The sequence below is a fragment of the Aulonocara sp. 'chitande type north' Nkhata Bay genome, linkage group LG22 (genome assembly GCF_057382095.1).
Source record: "Aulonocara sp. 'chitande type north' Nkhata Bay isolate Kocher_YH1m ecotype deep benthic linkage group LG22, A_spYH_male_GT1.1, whole genome shotgun sequence".
NCBI classification, from domain to species: Eukaryota; Metazoa; Chordata; class Actinopteri; order Cichliformes; family Cichlidae; genus Aulonocara; species Aulonocara sp. 'chitande type north' Nkhata Bay.
The window spans coordinates 21,343,409-21,366,903 of NC_141364.1; the positions used below are offsets into that span (position 1 = coordinate 21,343,409).

The 23,495-nt window shown below is 40.4% G+C and overlaps 2 protein-coding genes across 2 annotated transcripts; one reads left to right on the forward strand and one right to left on the reverse strand.

Moving 5' to 3' along the window:
• Positions 1–11,213: 11,213 nt before the first annotated feature.
• LOC147304125 (uncharacterized) lies at positions 11,214–13,763 on the reverse strand. Its single transcript, XM_086281039.1, has 4 exons — positions 13,395–13,763; positions 12,626–12,854; positions 12,425–12,517; positions 11,214–12,344 (listed from the first exon to the last, which is right to left on the reverse strand). The coding sequence occupies exons 2-4, from the start codon at positions 12,818–12,820 to the stop codon at positions 11,730–11,732; spliced, it is 903 nt and encodes a 300-aa protein (XP_086137165.1). The 5' UTR covers positions 12,821–12,854; positions 13,395–13,763; the 3' UTR covers positions 11,214–11,729.
• Positions 13,764–16,706: 2,943 nt separating this feature from the next.
• LOC147304126 (uncharacterized) lies at positions 16,707–18,121 on the forward strand. Its single transcript, XM_086279119.1, has 3 exons — positions 16,707–16,862; positions 17,311–17,406; positions 17,495–18,121. The coding sequence occupies exons 1-3, from the start codon at positions 16,707–16,709 to the stop codon at positions 18,119–18,121; spliced, it is 879 nt and encodes a 292-aa protein (XP_086135245.1).
• The last annotated feature ends 5,374 nt before the right edge of the window (positions 18,122–23,495 follow it).

Consider the following 23,495-nt stretch of genomic DNA (forward strand, 5'->3'; position numbering starts at 1 on the left):
CCTTTGAAAGACTGCTGTGAGCGATTTAGTGCAGCATATGTAGGTCGTGGTGTCTCGGTACACGATAAAACCAGTGGACTTTCACCTGGCTGTGTTTGTGGGAGCAGCTGGTGACTTCTTTTGGCAATATAAATGAAATAAAACTCTTCCAGCACATCCTGCAACCATCCACGGGTTGTTTGGAAGAATTAAGGTAATTAAGATGAATGTTTTTTAAAAAAAAACAAAAAAAAACCCCACTTGTTTTAACAGTCAGGTTCACTCTCTTTCCATTTTGCTGTTTGTGTTGAGTGAGTTTGTGTTCGTTCATTCTTTTTACACAGTGTTGAGGAAAGAACAATAAAACTTGAGATAGTCTAAGGAGACAGAGTGTAAGGCCTGTCATAAAGCAAAAGACTGATATGGGAATAAATAACGTAAACAAAGGAGCACTCAAGGACGTTAGATCTTTCCATTCTTGTTTCTCTTTTACTTTTAGCTCTATTTCTAATACAGTAGGACTATACAGTGGTGTCATAGGGGAAATCTGTTTTGTGCCCTCTGTCTTTTTGCAAGGCTTTAATGGGTCAACGGGTTGAAGAGTACTTGATCTCTCAGTTCATGGCTGCTGTTCAGTGCAAACAGAGCAGAAAGTTAGCTTTCTGTACTGAAAGTCAAAGATCGCCCTGACAGCTGTTGGTCAGCAGAAGTGTATTTACACCATATACAGCATGACTGTAGGCTGTTTCCTCACATCTGTTTTTCCTCTGCTTTATTCATTTCGCACACCTAAACCAGGTTGTTTGCATGACTCTGAGCTAGATTCAACTGGTCATGAAAATTGAGATGATGCAACAAGCCTGGAAAAAAAAAAGGTGATTCAGACACACATGACATGTGTTTGTAGGTCACGTAGTAAGAGACTGTGAATGTGTGAGTAATGCATTATATTTTGGAGAATAATGGGTGTGGACTCGAGCGGTAAATGTTTATAAACTTTTTCGAAAATGATCAAAGTGGAAAAGTGACTTTTCAAAGTTACCAGTAGGGTGCAGATGAATCATTAAACGCAGTGTGCTGGCTACCTTTGCCTCTCGTGGGTCAAGGAGAGCTTCAAAAGAATAGTTCAATATTTGTGGAAAATACACCTGAAATAAAAAATGAAAAGATTCCACTTCAAATGTTCTGCATTTGAAGCTACGATCACTTTGGTAGCTTAGCATAAAGACTGAAGACACAGGGAAATGACTGACATACACTGCCATTAAAGTACGTATTTGCACATTTCAGTTCATATTTGGTCCACTTTTCTTTGCATAGTTGTTTTATTTTAGCCACACTTTAGGATTTCTGATCATAAACATCCTGTTAATGGTCATAGCAAAGCGTTTAAATTTGGTTTAAATCTAGACTTTGAATAGGCCACACTCACTGCTTTTGAGTGGACTTGAGGCTGAGTTTCAGATTACTGATCATCAGATCAAGTGCTTTTGAATTCAGGGCATGAACTAATAGCTGCATATACCACCACCATGTTTAGCTGTTATGATGTTCTTTTCATGAATTGCTGTGTTAGTTTTATGCCAGGTGTAAGAGGACTTGAATCTCACAAAAAGTTAAACTTTTGTCTCATCTGCACATCTGCACAGGCTTTTCCACTTTTTTGGGGAGAGATTTGAGACGAGCCTTTGTGTCCTTCTTGGTCACCTTGTTCTCTCTCGTGGATGCCACTTTTGCCCAGTATCTTTCTTATTGTTGAATCATGAACTCTGACCTTTACTGTTCTTTAGATGTTGTTCTTGGCTCTTTTGTGACCTTCTGGATGAGTCATCAATGCACTCTTAGAGTAACCGGTAGGCTGTCAACTCCCACAAGATTCACCACTGTTCCAACGTTTCGCCACTGGTGGATAATGGTTCTCACTGTGGTTCACTGGAGTCCCAGAAACTTGGAAATGGCTTTGTGTTGCTTTTTCAGATCTTACAGCGTACCTTACTTAGTCACACAGATGCTTTTCAAGTGATTTGTTGATTCAACAGGTATGACAGTAATCAAGTCTGGATGTGTTTAGTGAAACTGAACTCAGCTTCCATGATAATTGACACAATCGCTCCCTGTCTAATATTAACATTTGTTTAAAGATTTGAAGCATTTAAGTGTAAAAAATGAGCAGACTTGCTTTGTGTGGTTATCGTTTTAGTCCTTTAAAGAGAGCATCCACATGTTTAGTGAATTTGTGCAATTGCTATCACACATCACACGCCAACAAACAAAACAAACTGTTGCATTTTATTTGATTGTAAAGAGATGTTATCAGTAGTCATGTTCTCATCTCTTGAATCATAAATTTGAGCCTGACCTGTATTCAATATTGATTGTCTCAATAAGGTGCAGTAAGTGCTCTGATAAGACCGTCCTCTTGATGTTGATAAGGTTGTTACTGAGTGACTAACCAAGGCAAACGTTCCTGATATATAGAATCAGGGAACATTAACATCCTAATAGCACTGTTTGTCTCTGCCTGTGACCTCCTGGGGGCAAAAGTTAAACCTTGCCCACTGAAGTATGCCTTTGTCTTCAGGTATTTATAATTGTCAGCTAATTTTATTGCAGCTTAAGAGAGAGAAGGAGCAGTCTTCTTACACGAAAGCCGTTTGTCAGACATTGTTGAAAGTAGTTTAGTCACATAGAGAAAGTCACAACCAGACAGTCAGCTGACTCATTCTCAAAGGAGTGGGACAAACCACAATGTTTGTCCCACTCTTAAAAATGGAATCAGCAACCTTTGGCTTTTATCTACACAAGCCGAAAGCACAAGACTGGTAACATATCAAGTTTAACAAATAACCAGTTATGTGCACTGCCCTTTAAAGTCAACCATAATTTCATTAAATTATTAACAAAAGGCAAAACAGTGGCTACCCAACTATGCAGCTCGTTTAAAAATCGTTTATATGAAGCACAAGCACGTACCTGAGTACACTCGGTTCATACAGAACAAGATGCAAACAGTGAGCGTAATTGAGCTAACCCTAATCCCCTCAAAGCCACAGTCACTGTTCGTCAAGCTCTCCATCATAGGCCTAATATCTTTATCGCCAGCACCAAGTTTAGACACAGTAAACATGCCAGTACTGATGACACAGCTAAACAAAGCTGCAGTAACACTCTCAGTGGGTTTTCACACAGTGCCACACTTAAATCGCAGTTGTGTACAGGCTTAGGATTGGTGCAACCCCTTTAAAGCGTCTCTGTTGCCTCTTGCGCTCTATTACATGGCGTCTCTCCCACAAATGTAACTTTTTCAGGAATGTGGAAATCCCACCTAATTCTTCTTCTATTTTTTTTTTTTACAGTGAATCTTGGCAGCAGCATCACATTCCAGCAACAGCCACAGATCAGCCTCGACTGACAAAGTTGGACCGCTCGCTAAAGTGGAAACTGCACCTTAACCAGCCTGTGTTTTGGTTCCTGAGTAAAATATGTGAGGTCAGAATGCCAGGATATTAGCTGGCAGGCAAGACTGCACCCCACTAAAGGGATGCATGCGGACTGTTGGGCAGATATTCATTCCACTGCACAATTTAATTACTTAGTAAGTTTGCAAGTATTGTTGGAGGTAATGGCTGGAGTAATATCTTTTAATGGGAGGGTCTGTGGTCTGTGGCATACTGAGGGGAGACTGTGATAACAGCCCCTGCTGTGTTGCGGGTGGGTTTCAGCTCTAACTTGCCCTTCACACAGGAAAAGTTGATGCGCAACAGGAAAACTGTGTTTATATATAAACAGAGTGCACGGCTGCTTGGATAACTGGGTTGTGGTTAAGGTGGTGTCCAGCAATATAGATAAGGAAAGGATGGATGGGTGTAGCTGTTGATATAGGCATCAGTAGAATGGAAAGTAGGTGAGGGTCACTGGTGTGGGAATTAAAGAAATTATGGACTGCACTGACTCAAAATTGTGACTATTTAGAGAACGCACCTCATTCACCTCATGTCAAAAGTCAGAGCCGTGTTCACTATCTACCACCACTGGAAATAGTGGACATGGCTATATAGTTTCAAGGCTGTATAGGATGTAAAAGCTAAACCCAAAGTGGTCTTCCAACTCACACCTTTAAGACTAGTCTAGTCTTGTCAGGCAACCAGTGGCAATTGCAGGAAATTTCGACTCCTCTTTAAGAAACATGTGGGGATTTTGTTATCTTCTGACAAAGCCGGGCGAAATGTCTGGCTGCTTTGATATATATTTAAAAAAACATCTACAAGAGATGCAATGACACTCTCACCCATCTTGCGGCATGAAAACAAAGAATATATTTCCCAACTAGCCAAACAGCTTTACAGGGTACTTAAAAGTTGATGGCAAACCTTTAAAAGGAGACTCTTGCATGGCTCTGTGTCTGAAGGTTGTTTTGGTTAAGCACGTGCCCTCACGCGTAATGGAAAATTTACAATTGATTAACTCGGCGCTGGCTAAATTACACATGACTACTTGAAGGAGAAAATTGTCTGCCATGTTTTCAGATCAATGATTGTCAGTTCTGGAGTGGGTAAACCAAGGAGAATGAGGAGGTGACCCAAATAGCCCAGATGTTAATGATCCCTTGTTAGGCACACGGTGAGGATAAACAAACACCGCCCTTGAAAAAAGCAGGTCATGTATTGCCAAAATATGACCGCTGTAAATCAAAGGTCAGTGCTATGCTCAGTACTGTTGATAAAAGTTATTTTAAAAGTACTATGAGGTGCAAAGGACTTGAACGTGCAATTAGCACATGGAATGGGGACTTTGTCTGAAGGTTCTCGGTTATCCAGGTCACTGTAGTTTAAGGAGATTGGAAAGAAAAGCGTCTGGACTTCTTTAAGTTTCTTGAAGACATTTCACCTCTCATCCGAGAAGCTTCTTCAGTTCTAAGAGCAACTGGTGGAGAGCTCTCCACCAGCTGGCACCAGTTGGACTTTCTTTCCAAGCTCCTGAGACAATGGGGACATTGGTTTTTCTGCTAATATGCCCCTTGCAACAGGTGTCCTCCCCAGAGCCTTTTCTCTGATAAGTCAAATTTTTTTAAAAACAAAGACCCATGGAGTCATGCTTTACTTCTGCACTGGATCCACCAAACTGTAAAGTCAGGCCTCAACGACTAAACTGAAACTGAAAAAGTAAAGAGGAGAAAAGTCCTGAAAAGCAGTAACACTAACACAAACGTGTCCGTATAGCACGTCCCCCATGTGTTCATGAGAAAACTTTGAACTCACATAATATGTGACTTGACCCACTTGCCCACCCACCGTGGCACTCTCCACTGCTGCTGTGTGCAAGTCTGACTGAAGACATGAAAATCATTAACATGAATAAAAGGAACTTGTGTTTGAACAACATAATGCTGTAACTTTTTTTTTTTTACCACACTCATGAAGCCATGAAGTTATGCATGTAATGATTTCAAGGAAAAATGTCAAATTTGGATTCATCACCCAATCAGATCTGTTGCCACTGATTTTCAGTCCAGTTCTTGTATAATGTGGAATACCTCTGCCTTTATTCCCTGTTTCCCTTCCTCAAGAATGGCATCTTTACAGCCGTCCACTGAGACCATTTTATTTATGTAGCTCAAAATCACAACCACAGTGGGCACTTTTATTGTAGGTCAAAGACCCTAAGAAATGGGGCTTCAGTGAACAGCAGTTGGCTCATGTGAACGGCATTTCTTAGGTCCCATGTCAGATGTTTGTTGGATTTTTTTCCCACTTTCTTAAGGACATGACTTTCAGATACTGTTCATCTGTTGTAGGTAGTTTTTCAGGCCTAACAATTCTTCTTTTGTCCTCCACCTGTCTAGTTTCCTCATTATTTAAGCACAAACTCCACATCATGCCAAGTTTGGGTTTTTTTTTTATGTTGTTGTTGTTTTTGGCTAACAGCTCTTTAAGGATCATCTTGCTGGTTGCAAAAATACTATTTTATGCCTCTTAAACAATATATTTCTCATTTTTGTCAACAAAAAAACAGATTAGTAGAAAAACGTTTCTGAAAATACAGTTTAAAACTTGTCTTTTGCTTGTTATGTTGTCGTGTGTATCACAATGCTGGTTGGTTCCTTGAGTTGGGTGCCCTTTTCATGCTTGAATGGTTCAAAGGTCAGGGTCGATTGGCTTACCAAACAAAAACAACATACCTCTGAAATGGTCAGGTACAAGGACGGGACTGAAAAGCAGCCAATGTCGAAATAAAAAACTTTGAAAGACCTTCAGAAATCCTGAAGAACTATTGCTCAAGACAAGAAATAAAGCACTACTCAAGACTTTCACAACTTCCTGTAGTGCTAAACACTGCATTTGGTCACCGCTTTTCACACAATTCACACAGAAAAATGAAAGATTAGGAATATTTATTTTAATAAAATGTAGGTTAAGGCCTATTGTTTACATCTTTTTAAACGTCTGCGTAATTCTGTGTAGTCCATACAAACAAAGCTTGTGCTTGCTTCACTTTCACAAGAATCAGTGCACAACATAAACAAACAGTCACAGGTTAAACAGGGGCATGACCAAAATATCCGCATATGGGTGTTTTGTTTTGTTTTCTACCCTGTCTGCAGCGCATCTCCGCGGGCTGATCCGACAGGATGACAAAGTGCTTCGAGGGTGACGCCAGCTGCTGTGGGCGGGGCTAGGCGTGACCCCAGACGAGGAAGACGAGTGCGACGTGACTGCCCAGCGCTGTGAAAGGATGTCTACGTTGTGCATATTTATCCTCTTACGTCAGAGTGACACACCTTCAGGAAACCTCAGTAGCTGCTTAGTCGGGACGACGAGCAGGTTCAGAGGACTCATTAGCTGCTCTCTGCTAAACTTCAGAGAGGTTCGAAAAGGGGCGAAGCTCCAGGAAAAGGCGACGCAAACCTCGAGGATTTTTTAGTCCCACACGTGTGAAATCAGTGATAGTGACAGGGGTGTAATGTAGCCTCACCTAACCTCAACTTTGAAACAGCCTATCTCATGTAAAGATGCTATATGATTTATTATTATAAACCATGGGTGTCAAAAATAAGGCCCAGGGTCCAGAATCAACCCTGCAAAAACTCCAGTCTGGCCCCTTTGCATTGCACTGTATTTTCTTTTACAGCTTTTGCTACATTGATACTACACTGAAGTAATAAGTAACAGAAAACAATAACATTTCTGTATTTTTTTTAAAATTATTTCTCACAACACTATAGTGCTGGTACATGTCTTTCATTTACTAAAGAAGCATTTCTTTATTATCTAGAGAAACTAGTATTAACTAATAAAAAATAATATTAACTCAGCAATTAGTTAATGTCTTTAAACTTACAGAAAGGGGGGTTTTGCTGGCTTTGAGGTTACAGTTGTGATTTGTTGCTATATAAATGAAATAAAGTGAGCTGAAGTGAAATGAATTGGTCCGACCTGCTTGGGTTGTAGTTGGCCCACAGTGAAAAATTAGTTTGACACACTATTACAGACAAACCAGTGAAAAACCCCAAAATAAAAACAAACAGCTGACTATTACAGAGCCATTTGAATGGCGTGACTGATCTGCCCAGTTAAGTAGGTTTAGTAGTCTTTAATGGAAAAACTAAGGCATTAAGCAATAATGACAGTAAAATATTTGTGTAATACACTAGAGGCAGGCAGTCTTATGAGAGGATGTGGATGTATGAGGGCTAATATTAGCTCATTTTCCCCTAGTGGAGCGGCCATGTGTCCTGGCCTACTTGTAAACAAGCGGCAGAAAAACCGTGTGGAGATTAATCCGGTGCATCCTCACACACACAGACATGCAGTTTGGTTTTGTTAGTGAAACAAATCTTCACAGCTTGGTGGGATTGGTATGTGTGTGTGATCCGATATGTTACATTAGTGTAAAGTAAGGAAGTCCTCGACACCCAGAGATCAACGTATCAGTACTAGTTTAATATGCCGGTGAGGATTCTCTGCACGATATAGCGTTCAGGGGATTAAAGCTTGAACCAGTTTACTCAATCAGTAAACAGAAACCTGCAAGTTAATCTTTCACAGTCGACGAGCTGACGAGCTCCAGTTTCCTCTCACTGTGCACTTATAACAAATCTTGCCACTCCTTTTGTATTTTGTTTTGTTTTTTTTGTTTGATATTCATATGAAACTTTGTCTGTTGTTGTAAAATCCGGAGCTTAAAAACACAAAGTGCACAAAATGAAGCATAAGTTAGGGAAGAGATGTGAGGCAGTGAAGAAAGAGAAATGCTGTTTTGTCTCCCGTCCCTCTGTGTGTCACTCAGTCACATGCTTAGTGATTCTGTCTGACTGCCAGGCTCATTCTCTGAGTGTAATCTCTGTTGACCAGTCAGAGGAGGGAGCGAGGGCAAAAAAAAAAAGATGGAGGACTGTGTCGCAATCTAGGTCGTCCACTAGTAATCCCACAGGGTGGAGGTTCTGTTGTGGGCATTCACTGCCAAATGCTGAGCTCAGCCAACTCCTCTTCCTTGTGCCTCTGTTCGCTAAATTCTTGTCTCATGACAGACCTCCCTCAGTTTGCCCTCGACTCACATGCTCCAATGATATCTGCTAGAAATTCCCCAAGTAGGGGGTATTAGTTGATCATTCAGTCCATCTGATAAGTTTGTAATTCAAAAGCGCTGCGTAAGCCCTAAAACAGAGTTCTTGCCAAGCTGATGATTCAGGATGGAGATACAAAGGTGTGAAAAAGTACATAATGCCCTTCCTGATTAGTATTTTATTTAATATTTCTCAAGTTTCATATCAACATACCCATTTAAAAATTAGACAAAGGCAACCTTAGTAATAAAAAATGCAATTTTGAAATGATGCTTTCATTAACTTATTGAACCCGAAGAGTAATAACTGGTTGCGCCAGCCTTGGCAGCAAGAACTGCAATCCAACATCTGTGATGACTGACACCGATGTTTCACATCGCTGTGGAGGAATTCTGGTCCACTCTTCTTTGCAGCTACATTGCAGGGTTTGGTGCATGAACATCTGTTTAAGGTCATATTAAAGCATTTTGATTGCTTTTAAATCTGGCCTTTGACTAGGCCACTCCAAAACCTTTGTTTTGTTAGCGCTGAGCCCTTGAGAGGTGGACTTGCTGGTGCGTTTCAGATCACTTTCCTGCTGCATGACCAAGGTGCTATTGGCATTCAGGGTATGAATCCATAGCCAGATATTCATGGTACCATCAATTACTGCAAGTCATCCTGAAGCAGCAAAGCAGCTCCAGACCCTCACACGACCACCGTGATGTTCTTTTCATGAAATGCTGTGTTAGTTTTATTTCAGATGTAACGAGACTCAAACCTTCCAAAAGGTTCAGCTTTTGTCTCTCCACAAAGTAAAGAGTCTTGGTGCTCATCAAGATGTTTTTTGGCAAACAAATAATGGAATTCTCCCATTATTGTTATTTTTTGCCCAGTCTGTTTCTTATTGATGAATCATGAGCACTGACCTTAACTGAGGTGTTGTCCTGGCTTCTTTTGTGACCTCATGGATGAGTATTCAATGTGCTCTTGGAGTAATTTAGCAGGCCGGCTAATCCCAGGAAGATTCACCACCATTCCAAGTTTTTTCCATTGGTGAATAATGGCTCTCACTCTGGTTCACTGGAGTTCCAAAGGCTTTATAACCCTTTTCATAGATGTCAATGATTGAGTTTGTTTAGATCAAGTTTGATGTGTTGCTTTTTGAGATCTTTTGTCATGCTTTGTCAGACAGGTTCTATCAGATTTGGCAGTAATCAAGACTGCGTGTTTTCCAGTGAAATCGGTTTCTTGCATTCCAAGAAATGTGATTAATCATCATTTCATCATTCATCGTTTAACAGGGGGACAGTACTTTTTAACACAGGGCCAGTTAGGTTTGGATTGCTTTTTTCATTTTAAAATTGTGACAAATATGCAAAAAACTAAATCAAAATCAGGAAGAGGACAAATACTTGTTTACTGTTTTACTTTAAAGGCTATGTCGTAAATGTTCTTCATTTGAAGAGGATGCAGTTTTTTATTGTTGACCTGATATTAAATGTTTGCTGTGTCAGGAATCTGCACAATTCTTGTGTTCCGTCATAGTTTACAGCAAAAACCTAAATGTCGAAATAAAAACACCACCTTCACTACCTTCATGGTTCCATGTGGGCTTTCTTCAGTTAAAACTCAAAACATTTCTGGCAATCTCAACTGCTTGCACATCCTTTTACAGTCACGCTTCACCTGTTCCCAAAAAAAGCTGTTTGGAAGCATCGCGTTTGAGAGGGTCACGCAGCACCCGTCCTGCCTGGGCTCATGACTTGCATAATCTGCACGACTTGGTGTCCTTACAGTAGGACATGGTGGTGGAGACTGAAATACTGTCCTGCTTGACCTTCAGTTTCAATCACTAGTACAAGGATTGTGTACCCTTGAGCATTTGTACTGCACGGTTTGTGTCAAAACAATGTAGAGTAGGACACTCATAATCCCTGATTCTTTGCTTTTTATGTTCTATTGTACATGTCTGAACTAAAATCCACTCTGCAGCCCACAGCCTGTTTGAAGCTGCAGGGTCAGGGTGAATAATGGCAAAGGGTGGATCTCTTTCCTTACCGCACTGAAAAGTATGCAAGCTGCTTGCATCATGTTGTATGCATTAATTATGTTTCGGTGATTTGTGACCGAAACACTGTTTTTCTCAAGTTCCCTCCATTAAAAGGTCGAAAGCTTGACATCTGACACATGGACACCTGCTGCAATGTAATGCATTTTCAGAGTGCAGATGCAAGGGGCTGCACCTGCCCTTTTGGCCCATTCCAGAACTCTTGCCTGACGTGGACGCTAATTCACAAGTCCAAACTGACCTAAGCATGCGCTCGGCTAAAGGAGAGCTTCTCAGTCCCAGACCTCAGTGACCTGATTGCTGGCTACTGACATGACTGCACAGGGCACATGCTTTCACGTTATGGTCTTTTTCCCTCTCTTAAAAAAAAAAAACAAAAAAACAAAAACATTTCAAAGCATACTACTCTAGCAACCTCCAGTGTTAACCATGCTAATCACATTGCCAGCTAGGTTATGGTTCAGCAAGGTGCAGGTCATGTGTGCTGAAAATAGAAAAGCAAACAGATTTCATGCGCTGCATATTTGCCCAACTCAACCAACTCTGCAACCTCTGGGAACAAATGAAAGACCTGATATCTTGCATGATTAATTGTATCTAGATCTTTCCCCACTTACAGACATTAAATTTTTCACAACCTAACAAAGCATTGTCTATGCATTCTGTTAGAATATCTTCTGTAGTGTAATAAAGACTGTTGTAATGGTCAGCAAAACTGCATTAAACACCACAAAATGGACAAATATATAGGTATAAAAAAAAACCCCACTTAATTGTGTTGATTTTAATACAAGGTAGTGCGTTTGGGAGTTCAAAGTAAAACTCTACTGCCCCCTTGTGGTCAGTCTGTAGTGACTTCAGACATGTATAAAACGTAGTGGCCGCAATCACAAAAAACCGTGATAAGCCACAATATTTTTTTTTTTTAACTCCAGGAAACATCAGTATTTTCCCTAAACCATCAATTATCTACAACTAAAAAGTCTACAGCCAAAAATAAAGACATATTACAAACACTCGACATTAAACTACATGCCCACTTTGATATAAAGCCATATTTCTGTTTTTTCCAATAAAACTAGCATATCCCCTTCAAAACATGAAAGTGTATTTTAATAGGAAGATTTTTTTTAACTATCAAAAACGGGGAACACCGGGGGTAAGTGCTGGAAGGGCGTAAGTGAGGCCACTGCTCTGCGGGCTGGTAAACAAAGGGACAGCTCCCGGGTGAACCTGGAGCGAGGGAACAGAATACACAGGTATCCGTTTGACGGGTGTAGTAGTTCCATCAGCAGTGGCCCAGTGGTGTGTGCTGCCCCCTCCCGTGCAGACAGGAGAACATCCAGCTGAAGCTTGTAGGATGAGATGCTGATCTGTGTCCCAGCCGAAGCACCTTTTTGTCCCAGTTCGTCGCTGTGTAGGCTGAGTAAAGTGCTCCACCCGGACTGGCAGACTGAGTGTGGGAGTGTAGGCTTGAGCAGAGGTGAAGTCTCTCTTCAGGATTGAGTCAATAGAGAAAGGGCCATTAAACTTCACCTCAGGTTTGATCTGAGCAGTACTGCGTGGTGCGGGCTCTAGAGAGTGGAGAGGCCTAGGCGGACAGCTCAGGTTCTTGGTCTCCAGTCTGGAGACCAGAACAGGGAAGAGATGGAGAATTTCCAAGAAGTGTTCATGCACCATCTCTGTTGTTATCTCCCTGCAGTCCAGCATCCAGTACACAAGCTCACGATTCATTGTGCCCGGAACTAGAATCTGAAAAGCAAACAGTACACGAGTTATATTTACAGCCCTTTGTGTGTTTGATTTAAATAAATTTTGGAAAAGATGCTTACCTTGACGAAACATTTGTAACCTGTTAAATACCAACTGATGTTGTTGTAAGCATTCCTTTCATCCTTATCAATCACTGAAATCTTGTTTTTCATCTATAAGAACATCAAGTGGAAGGCTTTAAAATGGAAACTTGTGTTTCATATTGGGTGTTTGCATTTATCATAACAGCAGCAACAATAAACACCACACTTATTTCTTACCTGAGTAAAAGTCAGCATCTTATGTGGAGAATACTGGAGAAGGATGGCAAGCTTAGCCAGGTAAGTGGTATTTTTGCTACAGAACGCACTCAGAGGGTTAGATAGATCAGTCAGAGATTTGTCATCTCCAGACTTCTCATCTTTGTCCTGCATCTTCTTTGGAGAGTCAAGTCGAGTCCCTTTCAGTGTCGTCATAAACTTTACCAGTTTGCACCTGAAGCGGTCAGCTCTGGAACAAAAAGGGGATTTCAGGGTGGACAACTTCAGGCAAATGAGCATGTTTTTATAAGATGATAAACCAGGTCCACAAGTGCTGGAGTCTGGCTCCATGCTGAATGTTTCAATGAAGTTTATTAAACTTCATTGAAACATTCATAAACATTTAATATTAAACTTTTCATTTACAGAACTGTTAAAACTTCAGACCTCAACCAAATCAGCAAAATTAGACTAAAAGGAAAACACAATTTTTTGCCATTAGTGTAGCACTGAAATTGTGCAAATAACTCAAATTCTTCTTGATAAGAAAAAACTAACTTGAAGTAATTTGTCTTGTTTTGAGGAATGTTTAATTTTGCTATGACTTAAGTGTCCAGTAACATGAACTTAAAACCTGGCAAAAATGTGTTGAGTAAATTAAATTGTGAACAGAAACTGCATTGAAATGCTCTGGTTAGATTGTAACACTCTTTTTGTCTTCGCCACGTTGCGTCGCCTCAGAAGTAGCCAACCTTTTAATTAAATACAAACCTAGCAGCACAGAACTCACTTTGAAAGTTGTTTCAACGTAGAGGAACAGCCTTCCAGCAGCTGAAGGTTAATTTCAGAAAATCTTCCCCTCACCTATAGTCGTTTCCCCTTACACTTAGTTTAGTTTCTAAAGTTGATTTGAGACACACCACATGCACGCTGGTGGTTCAATTACACAGAATACATAATCGAGTAAAGTTGTCAAACCAATAAGCAATCTATTCACATGCTAACAGTACAATTTACTGCACCTCTCATTTAAAGTCAAACCAGCAGCCTTTTGCTCCACAGTCGTTATTTAAATCAACGACCCCTTTTCAGATTCCTCCACCCATAACCTGCACTGAAAGCAGGATTACAGCTTTACTCTGGTGGATGGTTGTAAGGCTGCAACCCTGACCCATGTGTTTTCACTTGTCTCTGATTAAAGGTGTGCTATTCAGCTGCTCTGGGGTCTGGTCCAAGGAACAGACTCACCAAGGGATCTGTAAAACCCTGCTGACCCTCAAGATTTCCACATGTATTTTAGAAAAGATAAAAAAGATAATTTGGAGAAAACAAGCTTACACATCATACAGCATCATACACAGACCAATTCTGATACAGTTATTCAGAGAGGGACTGAAGCATTGGGGGAAACAATAAGAGGCAATAAAATATGTCCTTCTGTTGTGAAAGAGCAATAAAAAAGGGTTTCTACTAATACAAAGTGCAAATTCTCAGCTGACTAATTCATGACATTTCTTAGAGTTATTCCTTTATTAATAACAAAGAAGGTTTTTAAGACAGACTCATCTTCACTGGTATAACCTGAGGTCATTGTTTCAGGTATTTCATAGTCATACATCCTTGTCCACACAACCCAGCCAAGGTGCTGATTGTGGTTAATTTGAATAAATATACACTGAATTTAGATCTGAATTTAGGTGAAAATGTTTATCCAGGAGCTACTTTTACCATATTCAATTAAATGTAGCTTTATTTATTATAGCAATAACAGAAAGAAGCTAAAAAGGACAAAACTCTGGGGAACTTTGTGACTACCACATTTCTTTTAACACCCACAGTGTGTCCTAATCGCTGCACCAAATCTTTGTGATTGGTGGAATCAAGTGCTGCACTGAGGTCTAACAGGACAAGCACAAAGTTGAGTCCACTGTTAAAGCCCATAGGAATATAACTTGTAACCTTTATTAGTGCTGTTTCTGGGGTGTTGATTAATTTCAACTAACATATATTCATCCAGCTATTACAAGGTCTCTGAAAGGCCAAGTAAATCACTGTGTTGATCAATTATTAAATCATATTAACACAAACTTAGACTGTGTCACGGTCCTGGGTCATTTGACCCAGTGTATTACGTTTTCTTATATTTTGATATTCATTGTTTATGTATAAGTCTCATTTAGTAATCTAAGCTCATTTCTATTTTGCCTTCCTTGCCCTGTTATACTTTATTATCTATTAGATTCTCCTTGTGTCTTCACCCCTTGTGTTTGTCTTCCGTGCCCTTCATGTGTTTCAGTAATGTCGTTGTCTCCCATCTTCTCCTCTTGTTTACATGTTTTCCCTCGTGCTCCTTTCCGCCCGTCATGTGTGTTTTTCCGCAGCTATGTTCTGTTTTGGTTACTGTATGTCTGTCTCATCTCCAGTACCGTTGTTTCCTCTGTGTGTTTATAGTGCATGTTTTAGTCTGCCATGTGTTTCATGTCTGCGTGTTCCATGTTGTCTGCCTCTCATTATGTTTCCTGTTTTATTGTGAAGAATCTGGTGTTTCCATGTTCAGTTTCTAGTTTCACTTCCACTGTGGCATCATTATGTTCAAGCTAATCAGCTTTTTCCACCGTGTCTTTCCACTTCCCCTGATCACCTAAATGTGTGTATTTAGTCCTTGTCTGTTTGTCCTGCTATTCTGCCATGCTCTCCAGGGTTTTCATGTATTCATGCTAAGTCGTCACATTTCAGGTTTTTCCTGTCAGGATTTCCATGTTCATGGTTTTTTATGTTTAGCCTTAACCTAAACTGGGTGAACTAAGTGTTTAGTTTTGCCTTTGCAACTTGTTTCATGCAGCTAAAACCAGCCTTTAATAAATGGCTTGCTTTCAGTTAATTTTAAGTTTGTTTCTACACTTTGTTTTGTCTGTATTTGCGTCCTCTATTCTCCACTCCACACAGTCTGCATCTACTGACTGTAACATAATTTTTAATACTCCACCTTTAATTTATTTAGGTGTAGTTCGGGGTATTATGAGTCTTTCTTTGTGAATTTTGAATGTTTAATTTGTTTTAACTTTTGTTTCTATGGTGTAGTCTCTATGGTGATGAGGTTTGGGGACAATGACAGGAGGAGAGAGAAATATTATATTAGATAATATTCTAAATGTCAAAGATAATAAATTGAATGGATTGCACAGCAGTGCACCATTTAGCACTGTTGCCACATGTTGGGAAGGTTCCAGGTTAAAACCTTAAGGCAGTCTGTGTTGTGTTGACATGTATAATAGGTTATTTGTTAATTCAAGATTTGTGAAAAATAGTGTGAAATGTTGTCTGTCTCCTTGTCTCGGCTCTGTAAAGGTATGGAAACTGCCCTGGAAGTAGCACCCCTCTCACACAGTGACAATAGGGATAAGCAGATGACTGTTATAATTATTAGTATTAAGAAAAGTTATTTAATAGCGTTAACATAATCTTTGTCATCTAACATGAATTCATGTAGAAATAAAAACTGTGTTAGTGCTGAAGAAATCTTTTGAGTGCACTGACCTAAATGTGTCAGAGGCCCAGACTTTCTTCCCACCCGAGTCGTAAACCGCTGGAATGTAACTTTATACTCTTTCTAGTCACATTCAAATTAGACACACTGTTTGTGATAGTGAGCCATTTTAACTAATGAATAGCAGTGACAGCGATATCACCTCACCCACACAGCCTCGGTCTTCCAGTGATTTTTATATTTGTTAACGAGGAGGGTTGTTTAAGCCTCTAAAGATGTAGCCTTCAGCAAACTTTGATTCAAACATCCATCATAGACGGTCTCTACTTGATGTCTTGAACAAGAAGGCCTCAAATCAGTAAGAAAATTAAGAAATCTCCTAAAGCATGAACATGGACAACCTGATGGCCTTATTCACATTTAGGATTACCGCAGTGGCTGCTCCTCCAACATTAACGACTCATCTTCACATGAAAAGGCGATCGTCAGGAACACCCTAATGAATTGTTCCAGCAAGACATATAGCCTGGGCTGACCACTTCAGGGACACATCATCACCAAGTCAGGACTGCGACAACACTCTCCTGTGCAGAGCTTTACTCTCCAGCAAACGAGATGGAGAACCAGACAGGGAACTTGGGCAGTCCGTTGTCTCTCTCGGATCCGGCCAGCAGTGCTCAGAAGGCTCTGCTCAGCAACACCACCACCTACCTGGCTAAGATTGCCATTGTTCTTCATGATGCTCCAGACAAGATGCTCACCTTTACTCAGGTAACAAAGATTCAGAATTACAAAGCTATTTGCACTCTGCACCCTTTTTTTCTTCGCTATCATGTTGATTGCTGCTGTACACGGCCTGTGTGTGCTGATGTAAGCAGGAAACAGAAGGGTGGTTGCTTGCAACCAGCAGTAGGAAATGCTATAAAAAAGAGAGTGCAATGGCAAGAAACTAGACCAGAAATTTGTTTGCTTCAAAATGAAAGTAGAACTGGAAATAGGCAAAGAGTAGCAATAAAGCTGCATGTAAATAAAACAGACGAGAGGTCGTGGATTGGCTTTTTTTCCCTCCCAATCAGTCAGACAGGAAAGGTCATTTTTTTTCTAAATACCTCATGAGGAGAATCTAAAAACATAAGATAGTGGGGATTTGAAATTGCTATGCTCAACAGTAATGTCTTTCACATGTCAAGCACTAACCTGCATTGTGATGTATGTGCAGCTGATGGACAAGCTGACCCTGTTCTTCTCTGAGGATCAAAAATCTATTGAGAACAACGTCAGAGTTTGTTTATCAACAAACAAATGTTTTGTCAAGGTAAGATTTTACATATTTAATAAATGATGTTGTAAGAACTACTTCGAGAAGCAAGTTTCTGTTCAGTTGACTGAGATATTTTTTTCAGGTTCCAATTGTGCCATATTCACTCAATAGTAAGAGAAACTACTGGAAGTTGGACTTGACTCAGATCACAGCGAAGATGATGCGCCGGCACTTTAGAGGCATCCTGCAGCTCTTCCCCGAACTGGCCTGCAAGATGCAAAAGGAGAACCTGAGCAAACAATCGCAGCATTGCGCAACTCCCAGCTCCCATGAACTTGAAGCTCGCAGATCTGTTCGTATCCAGCGTGAGGTGAAGTTCAGAGGTCCTTTCTCCATTGATTCCCTCCTAAAAACTGATGAACACTCTGCTCAGAACCCCGGAGCTTCTCCTCTCTCTGGTGTTCCTCTCAGAGTGGAACAGCCGCCTTATTATACACCGTCCAAACAAGCTGGAACAAATAGAAGCTTCAGCTGCGACTCTCGGGAGTCTCTCGCCCTAAAAACTGCAGCTGTAACTTCCCCCATCTACTTAGCTGATGGCAGAGGTTATTTTGGATGTGGAGCTGTTCACCCCATCAAGACGATGCCTACTTACCCTGAGCCCACAGCCTTCCCCAGACCCAGTGCCTCTTATTACGCCACCCCACATGGCAGTTATGCAACATCTGTACCAGCATTCATGCATGATGCTCGAGGTTTTTGGTTGTAATCCTTCTCCCCACCCTCTGTTTCTCCCTCCCTACATCTCTCCTCTTCTGTGCTCAGTCATTTGTAGATGCCTCTGGATTTGCGGTTACCAGCAAACCACTCACCTGGAATATTTAAGAAACAGTTTCTCCCCTTGATTTTCACTAGGTTGTTCTGCCCTCTCTAGCGGTCACGTTTGAAGCTAGGACAGGGACAGAAAACAGGCAACTTCTCGTCTCCAGGAAGCTCCTGGTGTGTTGTCTGCTCAGTAGGATTTACCCAGTACCCACTTTGACTTAATTCGACTTTGATTCAGAAACCTTGGATTTCTTCCCTGCCAGCCCCGTCATCCGTGAGCCTTGTAGCTCTGAAGGTAACCCCTTTGCCAAATTTCCATGTTGTAAAAAATCCTTTGAACTGCTCCAGTCTGTGTTTAGATCTTTCTGCCCTTATGAAATCATTACATTCTCAAGATTGTGCCCTGAACTCTGCCTCTCTTGATGTATGTGTACCTGATGCAGAGGATTGTGGGTACAATTCTCAGGAAAAGGCAGGATAAGCTAGCTGGACATTGTGGTAGCGGGCATATTTTACTGTATTGTAAATACTATGTTGTCTTACTATATTTTTTTGTTCTTCACTGTACAAGTTACAAAGTATAATTATTAGGGGAATTGTAAACCATTGTTTTGAACATGGCATGTGTAGTGTACGGGAATGCCCAGCTCCCTAGAATGTCCTATGGAGAATAGTGATTGAGAATAGTGGGCGTATTAAAGGGAAGGTGCTTGGGTAACAAAAGGCCATCCACCAGGTGTAGCAGGCTTTTGTCTTGCTCAGCGTACGGGTTGATTCAACACAGTCCTCTAAGCTATGTGCAGTAAATGTCTCTTCTAAGGCTACATGAGTCACTATAGGTGATTAACTGATAACTTGGGGGCTGTATGATTTTCTTGAAGGTATGTCATAAACTTTAAGGAAAAAAAACAAGACAAACTAGTGTCAGTAACGTACCATTGTGTTTGTATTTATACAGATCAATGTTAAAGCACTCGGGAGTCTTGACCTGTAGCTGCCTGAACTATGGGGAGTTTGTTAATTATTGAACATGTTTGATGCATTAATGCAATTCAAATTCAATTTTTTTTTTCATGTTTGTTGTGTTAATGCTGTGCATGATTCTAACTGTTGTTTCTTTTGAAATTCCAGTCAAGTGTCGAATATTTTCCACTGGAATTTTTTTTAACTGTTTCTTTTTCCTTTTTTTCTGTGTTATTTTAGTGATTGTGCCAGTGATATTTTAACCCTGGTCATGCTGTCCCTTGTAGGTTACCTGGGAGCTTCTCTGGGAGTAGTACTGAAGTAAATGAAGTAGCTGAATTGTGTGCAGTAGAGTGGGATCACAGAATTAGAGTGTAGTAACTGAATAGTGCTCCACACTGTGCTGCAACCTCTGTCTGTCTCCTTGTTTCTTAACTGAACTTTTTAGTCGAACCAACCTGTTTTTTTTTTGTTGGGGGTTTTTGTTTTTTGTTTTTTAAAAAAAAAAAATTCATTGATATTTTTTTGCATAGTTAATAAAGCTGCTTGTAACAGCAACTGTAGATTTCCAAATGCAGTGTTTGTCTTAATTTCAAAAAAGAAGTCACCTCTTGGCAGGGCCACACATGCATCATTCTTCTGCCAACCATTGCAGCACCACTAAGCTCTCTGGACTCCCAGAGCTATCTGTTCAGTTCAGTGGTCCTTTTCTCCAACGACTCTGCTCAGGACACCAGAGCTTGTCTTCGCTCCAGTGTTCCCCTCAGAGTGGAGCAGCAGCCTTATGCATCCTACACACAGGTCCCAACAAAGGGAAGTCTCCTGGCCCTTCCTCCTGCAGACTATAAGTGGAAAACCTTAGTCTACACAGCAGGGGTTCAGCTAATCCAGAGTCTCAAGAGGATACCTGTGTACCCTGAGCCCAGTGTCTTCCCCAGAGCCCGCGCCCCTTATTTCACCAATCCACACAGCAGCTATACAACTCTGTACTAACAATTACCCAGGATGCTTTAGTCTCTTTAGTGTTTATGTCTGCAATTCCCTCACTCTTTATCATTATTACATACTTCAGCTTCTCTATACAGCATGCACAATTCACATACTTCCTCCTAAAGTTATCCCTTTGACCTTGACTCTCTGCATCACGGATACCTGGAAGGTGTGCTTATGACTACACTTTAAAATGCAGGAAAAAAATACACAATATCTTAGGCTTCTCAGCATATAAATCCTTTTATTTTGCTGACAGAGTGACAACATGCACCCCACCCCCAAATTTTATTTTTTTGAAAACAGACATCACAAGGATTTAGACTGATTACAAGACTCAAGAGAAGAGACACAGCAGGTACCAGGCATTAGTCCAATGATGACAGACTGGCTGATTAGCGGCTCAGAGTTGGTCCATCAAAGTGGGCTGAGTGCAGGCGTGAACAGTATGGAGGGCCACAAGTGCCAAAAGAATATAAATAAATACATCATTAAATACTAAATGTGCCATTAATAAATTAAAATTGAAAATAACTAATTAAATATAGAAATGATTAAATATGAATTAATTTCATTTTTACAATATTTGAGAACTTATTTCCAATTCTATTCATCAATAACATATCTAAATATTTATTTAATTATTATTATTTTTTAATTCTTTTTGGTACTCAATAATTAAAAAAGGACCTTCTGTGTGTGTTTGAAGTTGGATAACGCTGGTAAACTCACACTTTTTAAGCCCAAAACTAACTAACAAAATGAAATAACCATACTATTTTTTAATAAAGAAGAAATATTTATTGATCCAAAGACAGGTTTTATCTATCTTGGTATCACCAGTACTGGTTTTATTTTGTTGTATTTATCCGCGACACCTTAAAGGCCGGTCCCTGAAAGTATTGTCGGACATAAACCGGTTTGTGGTGCAAAAACACTCTAGTCTGAATGACTGAATTGACTTTGGACTCCTGAAGGCCACAAGGATGATTGTCAAATTGTGGAGAAAAATTGAGGTATCTTTTAGGAATAGATGAAAGTGTTAACTTGTTGTATTACACTGGATGAAACTGACTTATATAATCAGAGAGCTACTTATTACTTTTAGCAAATTTTCAGAGGTAACTGCTGTGTGTGGGTTGGAGAAATGCAGAGGGCAATGGAGGGGGAAGGGTCCGGGCACAGGCGTCCCCTTGGTGGGCTCCACAGCTTCACAGCAATGGGTTCCTTGTTGTGTCCTTCCATCTGCTGAGGGAATAAGGTTCACTTATTCCCTCAGCAAACTTTCCCGGCTGAAGTTTGAAGGAGCAGAGGCTCCTCAGAGTCCCAGATGAAGCGCCACGCTGCCCCGACTTGTCTGTGTGTGGGCCTCGAACAGAGCTTGCTTTGAAGTAACAATGCTGTGATCTTTGCTGTGATCTGACTAGGAGTGACTGGAGTCAAGTTTCCCACAGCTCTCTCCAGTGATTTTTGGGAGCACTATACCTGGGGGGCGGGGGGGAGATCCAGTATACTTCAGCTAATACAACCAGGTCTTGGTTTTGTTGTTGTTTTTTAAGCAGTTTAAATAAGAGTTAATATAGTATAAAAAAATAAATAAACAGATAGAGACTCTAAGACGCATTATCAGAGATTAGCAGCTTCATCTTGTCTACTACAAAATACCAGACTGAAAATGAAAGCCTTGAAATAGTTCTTAAAGATAACTGAGATAATTAAAAGTTTCTTTTAACTCCCACCAGAGTTAAAGTTTGCATCGAGCCTGCAGCATTTTGGAAGGCTTCCAGGTGGGGGGGGGTGCTCTCTCTGAGCAGACTTAGCTGATACACCAGAGCTCCAAACTTCCTTATCTGCATCATGTTTCTTGAAGAGTGTAATTCCACAGAGTACTGCAATTACAACCTTGCTCAGTGTGCTGATGTGGACCTTACGCAGTAAACTGTGCGTATGTCCTTTGGAACAACAGGGGGATATTAAAGCTTGGAGACAGCTCAACATTCCCATGTTTTTTTTTTGTCAATTTAAGTTACTTGTAAATAGAAATGATGTGATTGGAGTTCCACCTCCATTAATTATAAAAGAACAAGTCTCTGTTCTGTTCATATTTTATATTTACTTAATATGCACGTTGGAAAAAGCCAGTGTGGTGGTTTAAAAAAATGCATCAACATTTAACATAAACAAAACAAGTGACAAAGCCATTATGAGCCACTTGACTAGATCTATTATTGTCACAGGGTTAACAACTCTGCAATAAACCCCATGGCTGATTTTTTGGGTTGTTACTGCCACATAGTACCTGAGCAAACACGCTATGTTACATTTTCTCTCTCCCTGTCACACAAACATGCAGACACACACAGTGTGTAAGTGCAAAAAATAACATTGTATAGGAATAATTAATATCAATATCATCACTCCAGCTTTCAAGCAGCACCATAGACAGCAGGGGTCGGTGAAATGGACAAAGTTGCTTAGGTAATGACCTCAAAACAAATTTAGCCTCTCAAAAGTAACAAAGACAAGTGTAATGTTTGTAACCATATAGGACAAAAGAAAGACGCCCATTAACAGGTCCTCACAGACTGCCTGGACGTGGTCGCCGTATAACAAGCTCACTCATCAATCGTTTTCAGTGGGCCAGGGTCTACATATATCACACGCATATTACAGTACGAGTGCGTATTTTCAACATATAAATTTAACGATGTTTCAATCCTTTAGAAAAGCAAAGACAAAAGCCGTCAGAGCTTCACATTTCTGGCCTTTGCTCTGCAAAGTCACTGGCAGCACTGCTTAGATCCACAGTCCAGGCAGTATACTCATCTTGCTGATAAAGTGTTTTGTAGTTGATGTCAACAGGTTCCCACAGTTTCCACAAATCACAGCAGGGTCAGGAAGTACAAGTGAGCTATCTTGGTGTTCATGATTTAAAAAGATGCCCACTGTCATTTTTTAATCAGTGGAATGTAACATAATAGAGAACATTTTTGCAGCTGAAATGTAATTCATAAGGAAAACATGCACTACATAAATAAAGTTAAGCTTTCACAAGAGAGAACTATGAATTAAACATATAGTGGAACTTTATAATCTGTCCAGTTTTAGGTGATGCAGTCAGTATATACATGCTTTGTCTAGGGGCACATTTGATATGTAGATTGGGTTCTTCCTGTTTTTGGGCGTTGGAGCTTTAGCACAGCTGCCACTTCAGAAGTTAAGCCTTTGATTATGTAGATGACCCCACCCAAGGATTCAGACGTTCTCACTATCAGTACATTTCCATTAACATGGAATACACATTACAATACAATTTCAATTCAACGTTTGGCTACTTCAGGGTTCGTAAAGACAGACTTAAAAAA

What these genes read in the sequence shown, in the direction of transcription:
- LOC147304125 (XM_086281039.1), bottom strand. Translation starts at nt 12,820, where the DNA reads ATGACGACACTGAAAGGGACTCGACTTGACTCTCCAAAGAAGATGCAG. An exon ending in AGATGCTGACTTTTACTCAG is followed by an intron (nt 12,518 to 12,625) that starts GTAAGAAATAAG and finishes ATGTTCTTATAG; the next exon opens with ATGAAAAACAAGATTTCAGT. An exon ending in GTTACAAATGTTTCGTCAAG is followed by an intron (nt 12,345 to 12,424) that starts GTAAGCATCTTT and finishes TTTGCTTTTCAG; the next exon opens with ATTCTAGTTCCGGGCACAAT.
- LOC147304126 (XM_086279119.1), top strand. Translation starts at nt 16,707, where the DNA reads ATGGAGAACCAGACAGGGAACTTGGGCAGTCCGTTGTCTCTCTCGGAT. An exon ending in AGATGCTCACCTTTACTCAG is followed by an intron (nt 16,863 to 17,310) that starts GTAACAAAGATT and finishes ATGTATGTGCAG; the next exon opens with CTGATGGACAAGCTGACCCT. An exon ending in CAAACAAATGTTTTGTCAAG is followed by an intron (nt 17,407 to 17,494) that starts GTAAGATTTTAC and finishes TATTTTTTTCAG; the next exon opens with GTTCCAATTGTGCCATATTC.